The sequence below is a fragment of the Alligator mississippiensis genome, chromosome 8 (genome assembly GCF_030867095.1).
Source record: "Alligator mississippiensis isolate rAllMis1 chromosome 8, rAllMis1, whole genome shotgun sequence".
Classification (NCBI taxonomy): domain Eukaryota; kingdom Metazoa; phylum Chordata; order Crocodylia; family Alligatoridae; genus Alligator; species Alligator mississippiensis.
The window spans coordinates 20,177,758-20,200,502 of record NC_081831.1 but is presented as its reverse complement, the minus strand read 5'-3'; the positions used below and the strand labels follow the sequence as shown (position 1 = coordinate 20,200,502).

The 22,745-nt window shown below is 49.0% G+C and overlaps 1 protein-coding gene across 2 annotated transcripts in view; it reads left to right on the top strand.

Annotated features, from left to right (window-relative positions):
• Nucleotides 1-22,745, top strand: part of USP43 (ubiquitin specific peptidase 43) — a 201,955-nt gene that overhangs the window by 138,302 nt on the left and 40,908 nt on the right. For both annotated transcript variants that reach the window (XM_059732202.1, XM_059732201.1), the window contains 2 exons: nucleotides 7,945-8,107; nucleotides 19,703-19,814. In XM_059732202.1, coding sequence (XP_059588185.1) covers nucleotides 7,945-8,107; nucleotides 19,703-19,814 — 275 coding nt within the window. The remainder of the gene's footprint in view (nucleotides 1-7,944; nucleotides 8,108-19,702; nucleotides 19,815-22,745) is intronic.

The window sequence follows — 22,745 nt, the reverse complement described above, 5'->3', positions numbered from 1 at the left end:
CTTGGCATGGAGCATCCTACAGGGGATCTTCCCTCTAGCATCTGAGATTAACTTCACAGATCAATTTTTGTCATGAAAGCTCAGGAGAGATTCATCTGCAGACAGCAGCAGCTGCGCTTCTGCAGGTGGTAGGCTCTGAATATCTGTCTGTCTGTCCACACCTGCCGGCATGGAAACGATGATAGAAGCACCCCTGTTCCCAAGCCAGCAGAGCTGCTTCTGCCCCCTCTGTGTACTGAATTTATAGGCTGCTTGCAGCTTTGCCCTGTGTGGGCACCTGCTAGAGCAGAGGCAGAGTGAGACTAGGAAGGAGTCCAGAATGTCAGTGGAGCATTCACTTGTCTGTACAGGGCACCCCTCTTCCAGGCAGGAAAGCATTGCCTAGAGCTGTTGCCCTTGCTGTAGATGTGTTGTGTAGGTGTTGACCTTCGACTCCATTCTCTCTGGAGCAGGGGCCCTCTGTATTTTTACAGCACAAGGCACAGTGGGATTCTTCATCTTAGTTCCTTACTTCTGGGGTTTTCTAATGCCATCCAGGAAACCTTGTAAGTATTTCCAGCACTGGAAGCACTGCTCCCATATTCCCACATGTGAGTCTGCTCACTCGGCAGAGAGATGTGACCAAGACTTCTAGGCACTCCCACAGTCCAAATAAAATAATAGCAATGCCAGTCTCATGGGACCTGGGTGAGAGCAGAGGCTCACCTGTTCACTTTGTGCCTCCAACGGGGGCAGCACCAGAAGTTTTTAGAGGCAAGAACCTTCCCTTTCCCCAGGGAAATCACCTCTAAGCGTCCTGTAAAAGACTGTTGCAGGATGAGCACATGAGAAAGGAGTTGGTATTAATAAAACCTGGCATTAATCTAGCACTCTGTGAACATGAACTCATGCCCACGCCAGCCATGGCAGCTTCATGAGCAGCTGTTTAGAGAGAGGATGAGTAAGGCAGTCTTCAGGGGTGCTGTGCACTCCCCACTTCCAGGGGCAGCTTTGACTGGCCCCCAGCTGTCAACTGAGGTAGAAATGTGGATCTGGGTGCTTTGCTGTGGGTTCTCAGGTTTAAAAACGGTGTCAGCCAAGAGAAGAACTCGGGGTCCCTGCCCCGGCCTCTGCTGAGGACATGCTGCCTGCCTGGGAACACCGGGTGGCCAGAATGATGGTGCACAGGACTCCGGTTGTAATGAATGCAGCATTTCTCACCACGTAAACTAGAGAGTCTCTGACATGTCAGAGGTGCTGTGACATTATCTGGCACCAAGGAGACAAGAGACCAACTGCTGGCAGTGGTGAGAGCTGCATATCAACTAGCCATTCGTTACGAAAGGACCAGATGGCAGTTCGTTGCCGGTTTGCACGGGGTGGCCCTCTCTCCCTCCGACCAAGCATTTCTCTGAACTCCACTGCCCTGGGGGTGTCAGCTTCATCCTAGCGCAGGAAATTTTTGTGACCTCCTTGCATAGCTGCCTTTTTAGCACCAAGTCTCTGAATATCCACCCTGTATAAATTGCTTCCTTCTGGAAGTTCCCGGGGGCTGCAGTGCTCTGTCAGCTTAGACAGGTGCTTCATCAGGGCTAGAAACTTGTCTGCAGCAATGACCCCTAGAGACACAGGCTGCTGGACTACCCGAGGCACATGGAGCAGCATGAGAACACAGCTCAGGTCAGGAAAAAATGAGAGTCCCTGGAATAAGCGCCTGTGGGGGCAAGTGAGGGTCCGCAAGTAGGATTTCTGCACATACCTCTTGCCTATTCTGCATCCACATCAGTGCAGACACATACGTATCTTGGCTCTTCCTGTCCTGGTGGTCTCCCTGCCTGCCAGGGCACATCAGTCCTGACCTGCAGCCCTCTTGCTGTTCCAGTGTTGGGCCACACAGCCCTGCCAATCAGTTGTGACCCTGCCCCTGCCCCTGCCCCTACTGTCCTGGCCTTGGCTCCTCCTGAGTGGATGACATGAGGGAGGAGAGTGAAATGACTCACTCTGTCGTGACCTGCAGGCTAAGGGGAAGTCTCTGGAGATGTGCACTGAGCTCCCTCAAACCCTGTGCAGCTTCCCTCGCTGGCCCATCATCCCACCATCCCCGCAGGTGCTTTAGTTGTTCCTAGAGTGGTTTGTTCCTTTGCCAGGCCTGCTGTGGCTCCTTGTGAGCTCCTTTAAGTGTGATTAATAGCTCAGTTAATTTAACAATTAATATTTAGGTGAGTTTCAAGGGGATCTACCTCTGTTTTATGAAGGAACAAAGAGGCTATATTTAGTCTCTCCAGTGCTGGAAGCCTTCCAGGCACTTTCTGCTTTGCTGATTCTGATTGGAATAAAAAATGAATTGGCATTTTGGACTGAGCATGCTTTTGGCTTGTCAGAGCAGCTGCCAGCTGGGCCATAGTGGCAGCAACAGGTCCTGGATCCATCAGGAAAGTGGCAGGAAGTATCAGCTGTGGGGACAGTGGGGCAGCAAGATGATAGTGTACCAAGTTTGGAAGGAGAAGTCCAGAACAATTTGCATCAACATGAAAGGGGCAAGGCCCATTGGCCAGAGCAGCTGGGTGAGCTTGCCCTGGACTAACCTCATGTAGTGCACACAACAATTGAACCATTCCCAAATGTGACTGATTGGGAACCAATTCACAGTTGTGTGCAGTGCTGTGGCTCTGCCACCAGGACGTGGGACTAAGCAGTGGGTGAGTAGTGAGGGGTGATTGCAGCCATGCTTTGTGGGCTCCCAGGCCATGGGTGACTTGTGACTGGGGATGTTTTCACTTTTCTGCTTTCCTTTCTCTCCTAAACATGAGTTCAGTAATCTTCAGTAGCTTGTGATTGACTAAAGTCTGCAGTGTGCTTACTTGACTTGGTGGGGGTACTTTTAGGTTCCCAAAGGCTGGGGACATGTTGAGGGGCTGCAGTTGAGTAGGGTGAGAAGGCACAAGTAGTTGTTGAAAAGAAAGCTTTTATTGAACAAGCTAAGCTGTTCAAGGAAGCTCACTGATACAAAGTGCTAACAAAACAGAAAAAAAGGGGCAATAGAGCTCTGTCTGCAGAGTGACTTGTTGCAGTAAGGTGGAGGTAAGGAGCAATGCAGTGTGGGATACATGGAGGACCAACCAGACTTGTCTCATAGAGAGCTTGGTGTCTACACATAACACAGAACTGGCTCACAGTGAACTAGTTCAAAACAGTACTGGATTATCCACATACACTTGAACCATTCCAGGAAACTTTAAATCAGTTTAACAGGCTTGTATGTCTGTTAAATCAGATTGAAATCATATTTAAACAATTCTAAGCATTATATGTATTCTTGTGCAGACAGGACCCATGCCAAAGCTCACTGGAGGCAAGAGGAACCTTTTCACTAACTCCATTTGGTTTTGTATCTGGCCCCTGGGGCAGGACCTTAGAGGGCTTGGTATTACTTATCCCAGTATGCAGCAGTACCCCACTGCTGCCTAGTTCTCCCCCATGGATGTTTACTCATTTGCTGGCTCCCATTTTATACAGAAGGGACTTTGTGTTGTGTGTTTGCACCAGGCCTGGTAAAAGGGCACCCTGTAGCTTCTCAGATCTATACTAATGAATAATTCCCTCTCCAGCACTGGCTGTATTCTACATTGAACCAAGAGGATCAAAATCAGGGGCCCACTTCATATTGTTTTAATATTTATACATTTAAAATAAATATAAGTACATTTTATCTATACATAATATATAGGATGCATTAATTATTGATAGATGTTTCAATAAGCAGTTCATTACTTCTCAGTCCCTTGCTTAGAACCATCCTCAGCACTTACAACTCAGGTGTGCACCGTGCTGGTGCCGTCTATGAACCACATGTGAACTTTCTGCGAGCTGTTCTAGAAAGTGTGCCACTTTACATTGCTAAAGCTGAGCTGTTCTGCCATGTGGGCTGAGCACTCCTGCAGCTTTCTCTCGTTGGGTGCAGGCTCCTTGCTCTGGCTGGGTCTCTTCCCAGCTGCACAGTGTCACATTTAATGGTGCCCCAGTGGGCTGGTTTATAAAGTGGCAGAGCGGCAGACAATTAAAAAGAGAGTGTTGAATCCCCAAGGCCATCATTTTAACATGCCTTTAATTTCAAGCCCTCAGTTCTCAGAGGGAACATGATACCTCTCTGGAATTCAGCAGGTTCTTTAAACACAAAGTTCCCAGCGATGAACCATATGTAGAAACTAGGGGAGTAGCTGCCTGTGTTTGGAAAGCATCCCACCCATGGGGCCAGGTGCCAGTCTCCTGGTGGCCTGAACAGGTTTCAGTGGGAAAGCAGTTGGACATGTCAACTGTGAATGTGTCCTTACACTTGGCATCCCACACACCCATCATCCTCTCCAGCAGGTGACCTGGTGCACATAGCCTGTTGACTGGGATCACCGCAGCAGTGAGGAGAGATCTAATCAGGCATTAAGAAAAGGCTTTGGAGGAAAAGCCAGTCACCATCTTCCCATGAACAGTTTATCTTGCCTCATGTCTGAGCCCCACTCCCATTTGCCCATTGATTTTTCTATGGTGCTTTGAGGCTGTGACCTCTGGCAGCTGCCTTCTTATTACTTATATCTTCATCTTCATATTGATCCTTGGTTAGATGGGATTTCTCCTTTGTCCAGTCTGGGCTGGTCTGTCCCCCTTTTGGTTCCTCCTCCTGTGGGGTGCTCAGGGGAGGTGCTCAGCAGCCCCCTCGGCTTCTCTGCCTCTTTATGACAAGAGATGGCAGAAGAGGCATGGCCCATGGTACCAGCCAGAAGTCAGGACAACTTGACTCCAATTCCTGACTCTCTGTATGGCCTTGGGCAGGTTAGGAGAGGGAAGAGTGTTGGGTTTGTCTTTGTGGTGTGGAAGGTGCCAGGGGAGCTTTACCAACCTTGCTTGTCTATCTCGCCAAAAAGAGGATGGCTCCAGTGGCACAGTGAGCCACCCCCCAAATGCACACATGCACCTGTGCAGCCTCTGTTTTGCCAGAGCCCTCCCCACAACCGTAGCCTCCCTCGGGGTGGATCTAGAGGGGGTGCATTGGTGCAGTTGCACCCTCCTTTCAGACCACACTGCAAGAGCAGTAATTGGGGACTTCTTAAGTCCCTGAAGCAGGTAAGAAGTCCACCCTTTTACAGCAGCCCCTCTCTTCTACTCCACGCTTAGTGGCACCTCCCCTCTCTTTTCCCACCACCACCACTGCTGCTGTCTCCAGCTATGCAGGGGGTGAGAGGGAGCTCCAGAGCCACTCCTGCCCCACTCCAGCCAGGCTGCACAGACTCAGGCAGGGACAGTGGGCATGTTCCCCATCCCTGCCCAGCCTTCCTGGGAGTTCCCCACCAGTCCTACCCTGTTGCTAATGCCTAATGCACCAAGATATCCCAAGACCTGACCCCTCCCATCTTTCCTGTTGGTGCTGACTGACCAGGCTCCCCCCACCCATGCAGCTATACACTGTGATGGAGTTGGCTGGGTCACTTCTACCTAACTTTCCAACTGTGGTTAGGATTCACCTTCTGCGGGCCAAGCCAGCTTGTGGCCATTTGTTCAGAGGAGACTGGTGCACTAGCTGCAGGTTGGGTCTTTTGTAAACTTAGTGGTATACAGCCCAGTGGGAGGTGCTGTGTTCTGGCCCGTGTCATTTATCCCTGCTCTTTGAATGCCACCTGCTCCTTATCTGTGCAAGCTGCACCCCTTGTATAGACCTAGGAGGGGGCAGTTAACCACAGTGTGTGTAGACCAGACTTTACATCCTGGTCCCTGGGAAGCTGAGATAGAGTTAACCCCTGGTTTGCCAAATACAGTCCCTTTTGCCCTTTGCAAGTATTTTTAAATGGTTGGGTGGAACAAACTGCACAGTCCTTTGCTGGGTATGTTCACACGTCTGTCAGAGGTGAGGTCACAGCACTGGCAGACATAGAGAAGTTAGCTTTAATCTAGCTGGTGAAGGCCAAGAGTGAAGGTGCAGCCTGGGTTTCAGCACAGGGTGGGCTTGTTATAGCACAGGCAGAATCCCGTGGTGCTGCAACTTCAGTGTCAGTACCAGGGCCCGTGGGATGCGAAGCTACCATGAGTGTGCCCATCCTGCTGCAGTTCCACCTCTGACACTGTATTCAGACAAGTGTAAACGCTTCTGCAAACCTGTAGGAGCTATAGGATTGGTCTGGAAATGCCCCAGGAGCCAAATTTCTTATGTTGCTTGTTCCCAGTTAGACTATCAATCTGCTAACAATGGACTCTCTCCTGGGTTTGGGGAAAGCATTGACATGGAGTAGGCTGGGGAGGACATGGAGGTTTTGGTTCAGGTCAACTAGTGTTGATACTGGTGACCAGCCACCAGGGGTTTTATTGTATGGCCCTGTTGTGGCTGCTCCTGCTCACCTAGCTTGATGAGCTGCATAAGCCCATGCTCTGTGCCCATGTGGAAGAGAGCTGACTGCCATCCACACGGTGGTGCAAAGCAGTGGGATGAACCACTTAGCTAAATGTGTGTCTCCTTCCTCTCCCCCCTGTTCAGAGATAGCTGTGTTAGAAGTCAGGCAGAAGGTGCCACCCTGTCCTACTTTTCCCCCCCAGTTCAGCATCCAGTGGGGTTTCTAAGTTGTGGGAAGGAGAGCGGCCTGCTAAAGATTCTCACAGTGGGAGGGGCAGGGACCGCTGCATCTCGAGGATGGAGTTTGTGGAAGATGCCCAGGGTCCTCTGCCAGCTCAGCCTTTCCACCAGTTCAGAAGATGGTGGAAGGCAGCATGATAATAAATGCAGAAGGAAAAGGCCACAGCCAAGGGCCAAGGTCAATGCAACAGGCAAGAGCCCAGATCCAGTGTCAGCACTGCTTCCTGTTTTCAGAAACTCTATGGTGAGCTAAATGAAACATGAGCCAGGAAAACATGCTGGTAATGTGCCATTTTTTTCTTGTTTGGTTAGGTCACTGTGGGCTGGGCACAGCAGTGGTAGAAACAGATAACTCTTATTACCCGCCCATATGGGGAAGGAATAGTCTTGGTCTAGTTGCTCTGCAGGGACGAGAACAAACAAAGTTACGAGTGCAGGCAAGAAGGACGAGATTACAAAGAGCGTGGGAAGGAGATAAATTTGGTATGGGGGAAATTCCATGCTCTCTGATAATATTTCATGGCTTTACCCTTGCATTTCTGATGCCGTGTTATTGTTTGCTGGTGGAGGTGGAGTGGAACCTTAGGCCAGGATGAAATCTGTCTCAGCAGCCTCCACTGACATATTTCTGGGAGAATTACAGTGTGGAGAAAGGCAGGGAGAGGAGCTCTGGCAGTGATTAATTACCTCTCAAGGCTAAACAAGAGTCTCTTAATTGAAAAACATCAGAGGAGACAGAATGTAAGTAGCTGTGAGTCGGAGTTCGCGGCATGCGGAAAGCCCTGCTCACAGCCTCACACCAAATGGCACCACTTGATTAATCGCCCAGCCCAGCTTGGGAAGATCCGTCTGCTTGAGGAGAACAGACAGCCTGGTTCGCTGGGCTGATAAGTGCCCTTCTCACCAGGCAGCCTGGCAATGGGCAGTCTGCAGATTGATACTCAGCACTGGAGCATCATGCTCCCTCCTGCCCACAGCATTACAGGAACACACTGTTGTTCAGCGGGAGTCACTGGGTGAGTAAAGTTGTCATGCCCCTTAGGCTGAGTAATGGTACCACCTTGGCTGTTACAGATTGGGGAGGAGAAGGGGAGCTTTAGCACCTAAGAAGCCTTCTCCTGGTAACTCACTCCCCTGGTCATGCACACCTGGCAGTGGCAGAGGTAGCAGCCACTGCCTGTGCCAAATAGTACACGCTTGTTCCTCAGATGCTAGCTTTCTAGCAGGAGCTCCTGCTGTGGGATAACAAGCCAGTAGCTGCCTGCTCTGTGCTTCAAAACTGGATCCTCCAAAGCACACAGCGCAGGAGCCTTGATTCATTGCTGTCTTGCTCTTCTGTGTCTCCTTTGCAGGCTGCCCCCTCAGCCTCCCATCTTCCCCTAACTCATCTGAACTCGAAGGCCAGCGATTGCCCCATACTGGTGCCATGTCCTCTGAGTTCTTGCACCATGGTGGAGGCGGGAGAATCCTGTTGCTTCTCTGTAACACTGCAGGGATGGGGCAGGAGGCTACCAGGTATGTATGCCTCAGTATACCAACAATATACAATAGATATTCAAAACCATGCACCCTTGGATTTGTGCCTGCAATGTGCAATTGTGAGTGCAAAGCACAGAAGAGAGAGTTTGATTGAAAATTCACTATCATTTAATTTGCATATGCACACACAACCCATTGTGCAAGTGGAAATCCTCTGTGGTCACACTTGCAATTGCATACACTGCTATTCACATTTGCAGCTGAAAAGTCTCTGTGGTTACCCTTGCTTTTGCTTGGATGCTTGTTCATTTCTGCATGCTTAACTTTGGTGCTGGGGACCCTGAGATGACAACAATTTGTCCCTGAAAACAACTCCAAATGGGAACTCTCTGGCTACCAAAAGGACACATAAATCCATGTATGACTTTCACAGTCTACCTGAGTTAATAGTTTGCACTGTTTAAGCACACTGCTCCCCTACCCCAGGACTTCAAGAGGATAGTGTTTACACATAGTCAGTACTTGATGCCTCCCTGCCCCCTTTGGAGATAGGTTAATATAGAATGAGAAAAATTGGGATTGGAAGGGACCTCAGGAGGTCATCTAGTACAACCCTCTGCTCAAAGCAGGGCCATCCCCAACTATATCATCCCAGCCAAGGCTTTGACTAGCCAGGTCTTAAAAACCAGCTAGACAAATATCATTGTCCTCCTTTTACAGATAGGAAACCAAGGCATAAAGAAAGGTAAATGACTTGCGTAAGTCACAGGGCAGGTAGAAAAATTGGGGAAAAAACCCAGGAATTCTGACTCTCACTCCTTTCCTCTAATCACTGGTTTCTTAAAAGAAGCAATCAGGATAGAAACTGCTGTCCCTCCTCCCCCTTGAGATTGCTTGTCCTTTGGATGAACAGGCCAGAACCTCTTAAAAGGGGCCAGCCTCCCTATGGGGAAGCACTAGGGACTGTACAGAGCTATCAGCATTGCACCCCTGCAGGCTGCTGATTCACTTGTATCTCTGGGCATGTGCAGGGTACAGTGTCCAGGATCTTCTGTCCTGGGGACCAACCCTGCTGCACATGGCTGTCTCCATTCCCACTCTGAAATATGTTTCTCTTGCGCAGTGACCTCCTTCCTGGCTCCTGCTCCAGCCTGGAGATCTTCCAAGATCTAGGTGTAGCTATGCCTGTGTTCTGCTGTGGGTATTTCCCATGCTTCTGGGCTTTGCTGATTGCCACGTGGGGCTGGGAGGGGATCCTGCTCCCCCTGCCCTCATTCCCTTGCTGCTATGTGAATTGGAGGGAGTGGGGGGCTTAACCCCTCCTCAGAGGCATTGGGTGTTGACTGCAGCCAAAACTGGGGATTTTGACTGGGGTGTGCCAGTGCCCTTACTGGGACTTAAACCTAGAGGTTGCTGGCTAGAGGGTCTTTCCCCTCTACCAAGTGTCAGACCAACTACCATATTTGGGGTCAGGAAGAAATTTTACCCCATGGCCAGGTATTTAAAAACTGTTGTCCAATTCCCCCGCGTTCTTCTCTTCCCGAAACTAAGTACACCTAGTTCTGTCAGATTTTCTTCATAAGTTTTGCATCCCAGGCTTCTAATAATGTGTGTTGATCTGTGCTGGACCCTCTCCAACCTATCTACATCTTTCTGGAAGTGTTGGGCCCAAAACTGGACACAATACTCCATGTGAGGCCTCACTAGTGCTGAATAGAGTAGGAGAATTACTTCCCTTGATTTTCAAGAGACAATCCTGTTACTACAATCCACTATGCTGTTTGATTTTGCAGCAAGATACTCTTAGCTCATATTCAGCTTATGGTCTACTGTAACCCCCAGGTCCTTCTTAACAGTACTGCAGCCTAGCCATTCAGTCCCCAGTCTGTATTTGTACATGCAGTTATTCAGTCCAAAGTTCCTTTGTCCTTGTTGAATTTCATCCGATTGATTTTGGACCATTCCTCCAGTTTATCCAGGTCATTCTACATCTTAGCCCTACTATCCAGTGTCTTCAACTCCACTCAACTTGGTGTCACCTGCAGATTTGCTAAACATGTACTCAATCCCATAATGTTATCAGGGAGCAACTCCCCCCACCGCCCCAGTATGGCACCCCTCAATCCAGGGATTCAAAAATATGTGCTCCCACAGAGTTAAGGAGCAAGGGACAAACATATTTTCCCACAAAACTATTCAGGTAGTGAGGACTCAGCCAGCACACACCCCTCAAGGTTGTGGCCTGGGTCCTTGCTACAGTAGGAAGGGAAACAGTTTAATCATCTTGCAAAGCTGAATGAGATTTTAAAAGGTTCCCATTCCATATGGAGCCAAAGCAAGAGACCACTTAAAAATGTTCATGGCAAAAAAGAAAAGGAGCGTGTGTGCTTTCCCTACCCTAAAATACCCAATAACCTGGTGGTCTGTGAACTTATATAAGAAACCCAGGTTCAGGTCCCGAAACCCTGATTCATGCCAGAGACTTGAATCTAGTGAGTGCACGGAGGTGGCCTGAAGCAGCGTAAGAGCGGTGAGAGAAAGCCACACACACTGTTCAGTGGTCATGTTACCCTGCCGTGAGGACGTCGGCACTGCGCAGTGGCAGTGGGTGATGAGGAGGAGGAAAGCAATGAATAGGGTACAGCTTGGGCAGCAGGGACTATTCCCTGCAAAGACCATCTCCCTGTTTGAAAGTAGGTAATTTTCTGTGACCTCCATACTGCTTTATAGTAATGATCCTCAGGCACTAAATTTTTGTATCAGGGTATGCCCTGAATTTCTGTAACGAAAAGGGGAAGACAAGGCCTCTGTGACTTCTCTGACCCTGAACAGTATCAAATCTGTGTTGAGTGCCCATGGAGGGGAAGTGGGTCACAGCTAATCAGTCCTGGGGTACTGAAAGCCTGGAGGAAGTTGGCTCATGGACAAAGGAACTAGAACCTCCTTGTGCTCCTGGTAATACATCTGCTACCATCTCGCCTGCAGAATTCAAAGCAAATGAAAAAGCTAAATGGAAGCAGAGGCATAAGTAGGAACAGTGGGGTAACTGAGGGACAATTCAACCAGGGCAGAGGCTCCAGGCACCACCTGTGTGGGAGGGTACAAAAGCACCTACTGCAGTAGTTGCAGCTGAGTGTACCACTGTAATCAGCACAACGGCAGCCAGCACTGTCCCGTGCAACGAGGCTGCCCCAGGGGTGGAGCTGCCCTGCTGTGTGTCTGATTATTAGCAAGTTTTGCACCGTAAGCAAAATGCTGCTGGGCAGGGGGAGCTGAGTCCTAGTCAAAACCCTGCCAGGGAGCAAGGGGGTTTGCCAAATGCTGGAGAACAGTGGGCTGGAGGGAGTCAGTGTTACTTGCTCCAGGGCTTCAAAGTCCATGGCTGCTCCTGGCAGAGTAGTCTGTCTGGGTCTGGTTGTAGCTACTGCTGCACCGGGTTGCTGCTGTCCTAGTTGTAGTGCATGGCTGCTGCTGCTGCTGCAGTCCCACAGGTCCCCCAGGGAGCCATTGCTCTAACACCCATGTTTGGCGCCCCTCTTGTCCACCCCAAATTACGCTTCTTTGTGGTGGAGGAGGTGAACAGCAGAGCCAAAGGTACTGGAATGGGAAAGTCTCTGGACAGTGCATACCCCCGTCCTCCACCAGCAGAAACGCTCTGTTGTGAATAACTATAACTTCAGAAAGCCCATCTCCACTCACCTTCCTTTGGGTGGGAGTGGGCAAACAATGGGGCCCTCTGAAGCTGCAGCCTATTGGATAGAGTGCTCTCCAAGGTCTCAGGGGAATTGGTTTCTCTCCCTTGTTTTGCTGCTGACACTGGGCAAGTTACATTATATCTCTCTGTACCTCAGCCTTACATCTGTAAAATGGGGATAAGGACCTGCGTTGACAGCAAATTAATCAGCTTATAGCACTGCGTGATGGCAGCTCCATGAACTAAAACCAGAAGCAGACTACTTCCAACTCTGCAGGTTTCAGTGGAGTGTCCTAGACTGTTTCCCAGACTTTAATCCTAGGAAATTTGGGCTTCACTTACAGAGGCCCTGGTATGTTTGATTTGAGGATATTGACCTGCTCTATCTGGAGTTCAGTACTAGGTTCATCACTGCAATCTGTGACCCATCTGCCTGCTAGCTGGGCAGAGCAGCTAGCAGTAGTGATGCACTAACAGAGCCATGGATTACTTAAGGCAGTAGTGACTTTTTTGGTCCTGTGAAGCTGTGCTGCCTCATGCCTGGTGCAGCCTGCTTCCTCCCAGTGCTCAGGAGGTGCAGTGTGTGCTGCATGCTGGTGTGCTGCATTGGAGCAACTGCAGAGCGGACCCAGCACAAAATCAGCAAGGCCCCTAATGTCTTTAAAGCAATGGTAGTGTAAGAGTGATGGAGCCATGGTGGTCCAAAAAATCATGCAAGAGCCAAGGATTTCTAAAGTAATGGGCAGGCAGAGGTATGGATCTAGAATTCTGCTGGTTGGAGAGCAAGGAGTGCCTGGAGGGTGGAGAGACCCCCGTTGTCTCTGTGACAGTGGCCCTGTCCCAGCCTCTCCTCTCCCAACAGCCTGAAGAGTATTTATTCCAGTGTCTCTGAGTCATGCCCTGCTTTCTGCCCTTGTGGCTCCCTGATGTGTCCTGGATCAATTGGCCTTTCCCTGTGTGAGGAAGCAGATATGCTTCAAGGCACAGTCAGTTTGGAGCATGTACTGTTAGGACTAGACACCCAAGTCAGGAGCATCCCCTGGTTGCCCACTTGTGTCCCAATCCAGTGCTAGCCCAGGGGGTCAGCTGTCTCTTCACTTTCCCAAGGATTGCTGTATCTGTTTGAGCCACCAACACTTCTTGATGGGTTGCTGTTGAATGTCCAGAGTCGGTTGTACTCATCCTGCCTTCCTAAGGAGGGGGTGGGAGTTTCAGTGTGTTGACTAGGGAAAGGCTGAAGGCAAGAACACAAAGCCATTTTGTGTGAGATTTGGCAATCTTTCTCACAGCCAGAGGTCTCCCACAGGCAGTGGCCTGATAGCACACTGTGAGCAAGGAACAGCTTGGAGCCAGAGTGGGTCAGGAGATTGGCCAGCAGCTACTGGAGCCCTGTGGGGTCAGTACTGTCGGGTCACAGATCAGCACAGAGAGGAGCTGGCTCGGGCGCCTTTCCGTGTGTGTGGAGGCAGGGCTGGATTTCTGCTCGTTCCTATTAGCTGTTTTGCTGAACCTGCTGGGACTCTGGGCCAAGTTCAGCCTTGGCATATGCACATCTCCCACTGGCTTCATTAGGAAAGGTGCCAGCTCACGGCAGGGTTGAACTAGCTCCAAGGTGTGTCTGCATCTGTTGTGTGTCTGAGAGTGCAGATGAGTGCATGGGTGCATATCTCTATGTGTCCAAGTGTATGCATGAATCTGTGTGTGTGTGTGTGTGTGTTTGCACGTGCGTGCCTGCCTGCATATATGTGTGTGTATAAATCTGGGTCTGCATGGATTTGGGCTCTGGAATAGCTGTATTATTCTTTTGCTGGCTCTTTCTCTGAAAAGTTCTGGGACTCCACATGTGTGTTTGTTATTGAGTTTGCTTCACCTTTTATGACGCTTTCTTGTACCTTGCTCAGACTTGGTTCATGCCTGGTGTGTGCCTGTGAGTTTGTGTATCCGTGTTTCTCTTTGGGCTTCATTCTGTTCCTATTGCTCTTCCTCTGCACCCTGGCAGCCTGCTTAATCGAAGTGTGTGTAGCATGTGTCTCTATCTCCTCTTGGTTTCTTCTGCTATTGCTGTGGCTGGCACTTTGCACTTCCTTGCCCCATATGTCACTATAAATGGCAGAGGGAATTTGAAGCACAAATCAGTTGTTTTCTTGCAGTTCTTATATTTCTGGGATGCCTTTACTCATGCAATCTTGATTTTTTTAGAGGCTTTATGCCCCTAGTGGTTGAACTGGTAGTTTCAAGTGACATATGCCAGTGTGACCTTGAAGAGAAACTGTATAGTTTGGTAGTGCTCTAGAAGTAAAATAGACAGGGCCTGAATGAGAGTTATTTGATAGCATTTGCTTAGCCCTTTATACCTGTAAGTGCTGTTCACAGGTGGTTAATTTTAATGGGGAAACGGGGGCACAGAGAAAAGAGGTGATTTGTTCAAGGTCACATTGCAAGTCAGTGCCTAAGATGAAACCTAAGAGTCCTGAATACAAAAGGGTTTGGATCTAGATCCAGAGTTTAGGAATTTATCCCTATTGCTATACTGAGCTGAATCTAAAACTCTGGATCCTTATTTTCTAGATTGGTGCCCTCTCTGCTTTTTGGTGTGCCATCTGGTTGTGTTCTGTGCCTTAACTCGTGTGTCAGATAAATAGCATGAAGGTTAACAAAGAGACACTAGAGAGTCTGCGCAGTCAGTATTTGGGTTTTGGGTGGGTGTTGCTGCCTGTCTCTGTAGGAGGCTATCTAACTGGGCCAAGTATAAGCAGAAGGAAGGGTGGAGAGACAGAGACACATTTTTCAATGTGTGTCTGCTAGTAGCCACGCAAAACTAGTGCAGGCTTTAGAAACTTCTGGCAAAGCCAACCCCTAACTCCACCCTTGCACTGGGTAGGTCTCTGAGTTTTAATTAGGCCCCAAGATGTGTGGATGCTTATCTGAGCTTGCAGTGCCCCATGGGTTCTAGTTACATGAACAACCATTTTGCACTCATTTTTCTGGAGCAAATCCAATAGATACAGGCATTATTCTCTGATAGGCACTCAGTGTTCATTTTAGCATGATTTTCTTTCCTTTTATTGAAACTTAGACTTCTCTGGAGCATGGGCACCTTCCCTGCACAGGGAGGCTCCTAGTAAAAAGCCTTGAAAGGTTGCCATGCCAGCACCTGACAGAGTCCATGAGCAGAGCTTCTCCTGGTTGGACTTACGATGTTTCTCTTCTTGATCCTGCCTGGACCCAGGAAACCCAGGGCGGCATGAGTAGGAATAAGAACTGAATTGATCAGTGAGATCTCAGGCAGGGTTTGGTTTGGGCACTGAGCAAGGCTCCAATTTTATCTAGCCCCTGTGCCCATCCATAGTCATAATAAGCAGCCTGGAAGGCAAGAGAGAAGTAAAAGTAGCATCCAAAGTCAAAGCTAGGAGCTAAGCGATTTAACAAATCAGTCAGTGGTGGAGAGGAGCATGGCAGCTCACACATCCCTCACCCATGCATCCTGTCCAGGCTGTGAACTTTACCAGGAAAGAACTTGGAGCACAAAAACACTTCCACAATGGAAGTGTGGCTGTTCTAATAAAAGTTCCCCAAGTCTTTCCCATCTTCAGCAGCTCAGAGATGGTTAGCCATCTTAGTCTGAAGTCAGGCAGAAGGTAGGACAGGGTGGTACCTTAGAGCTTAACTCATGGGTGTTCAAGCTTTTTTAAGGAGGTACCCCTTCTGGGTACACTTTTGGTGGAGCGGGGGGAGGGGGGTTGACAGCAATTGGACTCAGAGCAGGGTTGGGGGTGTTGCACGCAGTGGTAGAGGATGGTGGATGGTGGCAACAGCTACCACATGTGAGCTGCCCCCGCCACATCTGTCCAGCTGGGCAGTGTTTGTGCAGCCTGTAGAGGGGAGCCGCTGCCCGCCCCCCCCCGCCCCCCCCGCCCTACTCCTGGGAGGCAGCAGCGTGGGGTGGTGGGTGGCAGTGCTCCATCCCTGCCTGCCCACATGTACCCCCAGGGGCACACATACCCCCAGTTGACAAACCCTGGCCTAACTGGTTCAGAGAGACATGAGCTCTTGTAGGAAACCACCTACTTTGTCAAGTGCTATGAGTGGACTTGTAGGAAGAAAATAATTTGTGCAGAAGGGAAAAGGTCAGGGGAAGGGGACACTGCTAAGAGAGGTAATAAGTAGATTGATTAGATCAACTGAGATGGACAAAGCAGTTGACATCTGGAGGGACACCAGAGTAAACAGCTGATCCTTGTAGTACGATAAGACACAATAGTTTCTGTTGAGACTGTGGTTAGCACAATGCAGTCTGTGGATGACTCTAGATGGTCAAGTTGTTTTTTTAAATTATTTTCTTTAAAGGACAGCTGCTCTGAGGTCAGTGATGGAACATCCAGGGATGTTCACCCCCTGCTGGCCATGCATCCCCTGCCCTGCTCCAGCTCCTCGGGGTACACTGCCTTTTTACTTCACTTGGCACACCGTGATGTTTCTTATAGTATACAGGGAAGCTGCACCCAGGGTCCTAAATGTGCCTTAGTTCCTCAGCCAGTTGGTCTTCCCCACACCCAGCCAGCTGCAGATGTGCCCTTAAGTATAGGCGACTGGTGAGGGGGGGCATGTGCCCCTCCCACCAAGATTGGCTGCCAACACTGGGTTCTGCGGGTGGTCACCACTCACCACCCTGCCAACACCAGTGCTGCCACCCACAAACTATGTCCCCCCAGTCTCAGGAGGCACCAGTCACCCATGCCCTTAGGGTGCTAAGCTGTGGCCATTTTTGCCATATCAGTGCCTCGGGGCAGCAGCCGCCTTATGGGCTATAGTTGTGGCCTCTATCTGATTTTGTAGCCATGCCCATGCCTCGTGGATATTACTCTTGATCCACACACCAGCTTGTACAGGCTTCATTCAGCCTTCTTGGCTTTGGCCAGTTGGTTGCTTTAGCTGTGATCTCCTAAGCCTAGGCCCACTTGCACTGCCTGGCTTGGCTCCTCGGTCCCAGCTTCCCTGTCTCCCGGGCCACAAGCTTCAGCTCTCTCTCGCTCCTGGAGCACAAGCCCTTGTCCTCGTGGCCCTAGTCACTCACCCATCTGTGTGCCCCAGGCCTCCTGGTATGTGGCCTCCAATCCTTCCATACCGCTACAAACCAGTCCTCCAGTGTTAAACTTAACCACAATGCAAATATAAGCAACCACTTCCAAACAAAAAGTCTCCCCCACTCTGTGTCAGTGGCATCTGGCAAGCGCACCTCCCATCTCTCGTGGGGGGTTTGCCTGCTTGCTGGGCTGTCACCTGCAGCCCCTCTCCCAGGAGCTCTGCTCCCTGCAACACAGAAGGCCAGACTGCCCACCTTGCCTCAGGTGCTGGGTTTATATACCCTGAAGTCCTGCCCATTCCGGTCAAGTGACTCTTTAATCATACGCAGGGGGTTCCTCTTTTTCCTAATGGGCAGCCTGCCCCTCCCTGCTACAGCTTGTCAGCCGCTTGGAGCCTTTTCCCTCAGGCTCCCTGGAAATCTGCCCCCACAGCAAGCTTGTTGCAGTGCAGCTAGCTTCTGCTCAGCTGTCTGCCTGCACAGCAAGGTTAGCCTGCTGCACTTTCCCCATAAAAGTAACGGGAGCCTCTGACCCCCTGTTACATGTGGGCTTTCGTGTATTTCTGGATTCGTGTTGAAATGGTGTCCACTCTTTTACGTGGGGATTGCCTTGTGTGGCCAATGTAGATAGCAAAGGGGCAGTATAAGCAGGTGCTGGTGTATATGACTTTGGTGGAGGAACAGGTGAATAAACCCCCGGTGTTATAATTAGTGTTGTTTGGTCCAGTGATGATGTGGTCTGTGTTGATGAAGGGGTGCAGCTGGCAATGGAGTTTGCAGCAAAGTCTGGTGCTCTGGTAAGACTTGGAATTGGGTAGTCTGTTGCTGGAAAGGCATTATTTGAGATTGAGGGGCTGCCTCCAGGGATTATGGGGATCAGATGATGGATGCTGTAAGGCTGTGCTGGAGCAGAGTTGCTGAGGCAGGGGCCGTTCTCAAGGGAAAGAGTTGCAGGGCTCGCTTTGATTTTATTCTCTTTTACAAGTGACATGTCAAAAGCTAAGAATGCACTCTTTTCAAGGCACAAGCAAAGGTGTTTGCCATTGTAAAGGGCACCCAGTGTAAGATGTTTAGTAGCTGGGTGTTGCAGCCATATCAGAGGCACTTGATTTAGAATGCCATATATGCATCACTGTTTTGGTAACGTTGGAGTGATGTTGTAGCTGTGATGGTCCCTCACACATGTATTCCTCACACCACCCAAGAAATGCCATCTGGGTACAGGGGCAGGGAAAAGATTCCCTTGGCTAGCCAGCCCTACAGATTGTCTGCTGGCCAGAACCTCTTCTCCTACGACTTGCTGGCTCTCCAGAAGCATGAAAAATGCCCTCGACTTTCAGTGGGTTTTGTGCCTCTGATGAGTATAGACTCCTAAAGTTACTGTGCCTTTCATGGTCTGCCAATGAAGCTCTTATGTTGTGGCCCCCGCTTGAATAGAAGTGTTTGGATCCATCCACCAATTTCCTATTTGATAGGGAAGTGGGTGTTTCAAGTGATTTCCTTTTGTTGCTTGGCACAACACCTGGCTGTATGGAAGTTAGCACATGGACCTGATAAAGCAGGCATTACTACTACTTAATCACTGGGAAAGGAGAAGCATAAGGTGTTGCTGTTCCTGGTTGTGCTGCTGATTTGGCAAAGTAGCTGTGAACCTCTTAGCAGGGTCTTCTTGCTATTCTGGACCATTTGGGCCACAGTGATGCAAGGCACAGCCCACACTTCTTTAGTTTGAAAGCCTGTGCCCCGAGCGAGGGAAGCAGCATTCTGTTCAAACACTGTTTTCTCCTGGCTGAAGGCTGGTAGAAGTTCAGACACATGCACTTGGCTGACAGACTGCCATTGGCTGGTAATGAATTCACATTTCACATCACAATTCCCATTAAATAACATTCTATCTGTGCTTGAAGCGCCTAGTAAAACATTATCGGCTGGGAAATGCCTTGTAATGTGCTCTGCTTTATGGCATGCAATTTAGTTAGAAGCATTTCCACTTTATGCAAGCGGGCCCGGTGTGGGTCTCAGCAGTGCCGTTCCAGCAGCATTAGCCACATCATCTACTTCTTCCCAACTCCAGCCTTGTCCTAGGCTTCCTGCCTTACTGGTTCCAGCACTTACACACCCAAGGCAATGTAAGCCCAAGCTCACTGCTGGGTGCTTTAGGGCTCTGACTCTTTGTGACAAAAGCCTAGGATGCCGGGGTGCTCTCAGAGATATACCCTTGGGTTGTATAAGCTTATTGACCTCCCACTCTGCTGAATGGGCATGCGTAGCTTTTTAATTTGCCCAGAAATCATGTTTTACCACAGGCACTTTGGTAAAGTAACAGAAAAACAAAAGGGTTTATCACAAGGAAGAACAAGTGGTATAAAAAAGAAAAAAGTGATCAAATGTTTTGACAGCAGAATATGGTAAAACACAAACCTGATATATCCTTACCCTACATTCAGACAACTGCCTGGCCCTCATAAAAACTCCTGTGAAAATCTCCTGGAGTTAGCATCCCTTCAGTCACAGCTAGCTACTTCAACCAGGACCCTCACAAGGTCCCTCCTCTAGGTACCGCCTAAGGGTCACTGCCTTCAAGACACCCTGGACAGCTTCCCCCCACTGACCTTCAGGGGAGCCAGAGGATCCTCTAGAGTGTTTCTACATGTAGATCCATGACACTATTGTGGGAATCTTTCTCCTCACTGGTTAGAAGACACCCGTCCCCATCCTCCTCCAGTGAATCTTAGCTTATCCGTGCCTCTACCACTATATCAGAAAACATCTCTAGGAGGGCTTGGCAAGGCTGCCCATTTAGTGAGATTCCCCTCTCACTGGCATGCCCAACCCACTGCTTGCTGTTTTTCAGGTTTGGCCCACCATTGCTGATGAGAGAAGACAGAGGCACAACGTGGGAGCAGCTCCAGCAATGTATCCTCAGCAAGATGCGCTATCTGATGAAGAGCGAGGCTCAGGTGCAGGTTAGTCTAGTCCTGTCTCCCCTGTATTGCAGCATGGATGGCAGCAGGCTCTGGCTGTGGTCTTGGAGAGGGAAGGATTTGCTCACCTAAGGACCCTGGCCCAGTTAGTAGCTCAGAAGCAGACCATACCAGGACCTGGCAGAGTGCAGAAGGACAAAGGGAGCCTGTTCCCTCCCTTTCTAATGACTATCTTACCCTTCATTTCCCAGTGTCATTTCTAGTTTCCCCAAGAGCTCACTTGACTCCCCAAGCCAGATTCTCCTCTACATAACCATAAATCTGAAGGCAGTGGAGTAACTGAGATCAAACTCCAGATCCCAGGAGTTTATATTACTATGCAGATGTGCATATCTGTACTGTATTTACTGAAATACAAGAGGTCTTCTCTCCAACCCCCCACCCCCCCGCATGGTGAAAAAGTCCCTTATCTTACATTCACATACTAAATGCATTGTCTATCATTAAACTGCTGCCAAAAGCAGCATGTGGTCAGTAATGGAAACCAACTATAAAGTTGTTTAAATGCAGCCAATACTGACCGTGACTGTAAAACACACAGCCCATATTGGGCAAACATGCTGTGGAGCAAAATGCTGTGAAATTTTTCGGCTCTGCATATTGAATGCCTGCATGGCCATAAGTTTAGATGCTCCCAAGGTGGAACATAGCTGTAACAAGATGGGCCTGGGAAAATCCCATGCATGTTAAAGTCAAGCATGGGCAGGTGAGAGAGCCCTGAGTCAGAACTCAAGAAACTGAAATGCTATGTCCAAATCAGCTACTGGCCTACTGTGTGATATTTAGTGAGTCAGGTTGCTTCTCTGTGCACCTGCTTCCCCTCCACAAGTTGTCTGTCTATCTGTCTCCTGAGACTCTCTGGGGCAGAGAACGTCTCTGGCTATGTATATGTACAGTGCTTATACAAATGGGACCTTGGTCTTGCTTGGAGCCTTCAGGTCCAAATATCAGTTCATGATATTTGGATTCCCAGAGCATGTCCATAATTATTACCTTTTGCATTGGGGAGTTCCCCACACAGACATGTCCTCCATACCAAGCAGAACTTGGTACACTGGGAGCTAAAACTGGGGTGAGTGGAGGGGGAGACTCACCCAATTTCAGAGCTCTATGCAAACTCTAGTCAAAGTGGATTTGTTTGAAACATTTGCTAATGATCACAAACATTTTGAACATGTTTGCTCCTGGATTAAAACAAGCCCAGCGGCTGGTTTTATAGCTGCAGGATGAGGAAGGCAAATTTGCAGTCTTAGATATTTCTAATGGGCAGTCAAATGGAACTGGGTGATCTGGGGTGAGTTTTGCCTTTTGAACCTGAAACTCAGTGGTTGCAAGAAGCACATGGATTAACTGTGGGAGGGAAATGGTTTTTACAAGCCTATGAAAGCAAACTCTTATTGATTTCCACCCAGATCTATCCAACTGGCAAAATGGGAAATGCAATATTAAGGGCAGTGTAACATTTTATTATTTGGGGGCAATTCAGACAAAAATCTCTAAGGTGACTGTAGCTAGATTATTATAAACTTTTGATCTACCTATTAAAGCATTAACAAAACCCATAGGGATAAAAGATGAATTTTAAATGTTACATTAATTTTTGCTCATGTTAATCTCCTTTCATATTCGTTCCAAGTGGATAGCATTTTAATTAAATTATAGCTTATTAAATCATAATTGGAAACCGCTCGGGACCCAAAATTAAATTCCTGTACAAAAATGAAGATTGATTATTGCATCGAAACTCAGAGTTGCCTGTAGATGCTTTGTTGAGTATATTTCCCAATGTGAACAGCACTGAGTAAGGTACTTGAACCTCTGCCCTTTTAATCTGCTTAGTTTTTCTTGTTGGGCACTTCAGCATAAAACATGAACTCAGTAGTTTTACTTTCTACAGGCAATCAAGAGACCTTTCTGAACCCACCCGTAGCTAGCAAGGGGATCCTTGACTTTGCTCTTGAAGCCTGGTCTTTGTTGGACTGAGGCTGTCCATTGCTCTCTACCAGTATGTAGACTGAAGGCACTGACAGGGCTTAAGCTTCTCCACCATCGTCTCACCCTCTGTATGGCAGGGCTATGTAGGTTGATGATAAAACACCTGAGCCCATCTAAGCCATGTCTTCACTGCAGCTTCCACCAGCACTGAAAATTCCCCAGGTTTCATCATTCTCCTCTTAACTGTTCTTTCCTTTGCCCTGCCCATAGATACAGTAGCAGTAGTATAAATCAGGGGAGGTGACTGGGACAGGAGCCCCGAGCACCATCCTTGAGGGAGGCAGAGATACAAAAATAGCTGTGGCTGCAGCTGGTTGCAATGCTGCTGCTTGCAGCTCAGCAGTCAGTGCTGCCCTGTGTGTTGCCACAGCCCAGGGTGCAAAGATATCTGGTTGTGCTTCCATGTGCATATGTGTGTCAGAACATCTTAAACAGCAAGTGCCTGAAAACCCCTGAGCACCAACCTCCATCTTTTCCCACAGTCTCTTGGGTTAAAAGCTACACTGAGGAATCAGAAGGACTTTACTTGATTGTTGCACTCATGGTGTTCTGGCGAGGTGCCGGAGGACTGGAAAAGGACCAACGTGGTCCCCATTTTCAAAAAAGGGAGGAAGGAGGACCCAGGAAACTACAGGGCCATTAGTCTTACCTCAGTCCTGGGTAAGAGAAAATTATCCAGGAGCACATTTGCGAGGGACCAGCAGGAGAGATCATGCTTAGTGGCAACCAACATGAGTTTATTCAAGGCAGGTCCTGTCAGACCAACCTGGTGGCCTTCTACGACCAGGTCATAAAATCCTTGGACGCAGGAGTCACGGTAAATATAGTCTTTCTGGACTATAGGAAGGCCTTTGACACTGTTTCTCACCCCATTCTCATTAAGAAATTAGGCAACTGTGGTGTTGATGGCTACATAGT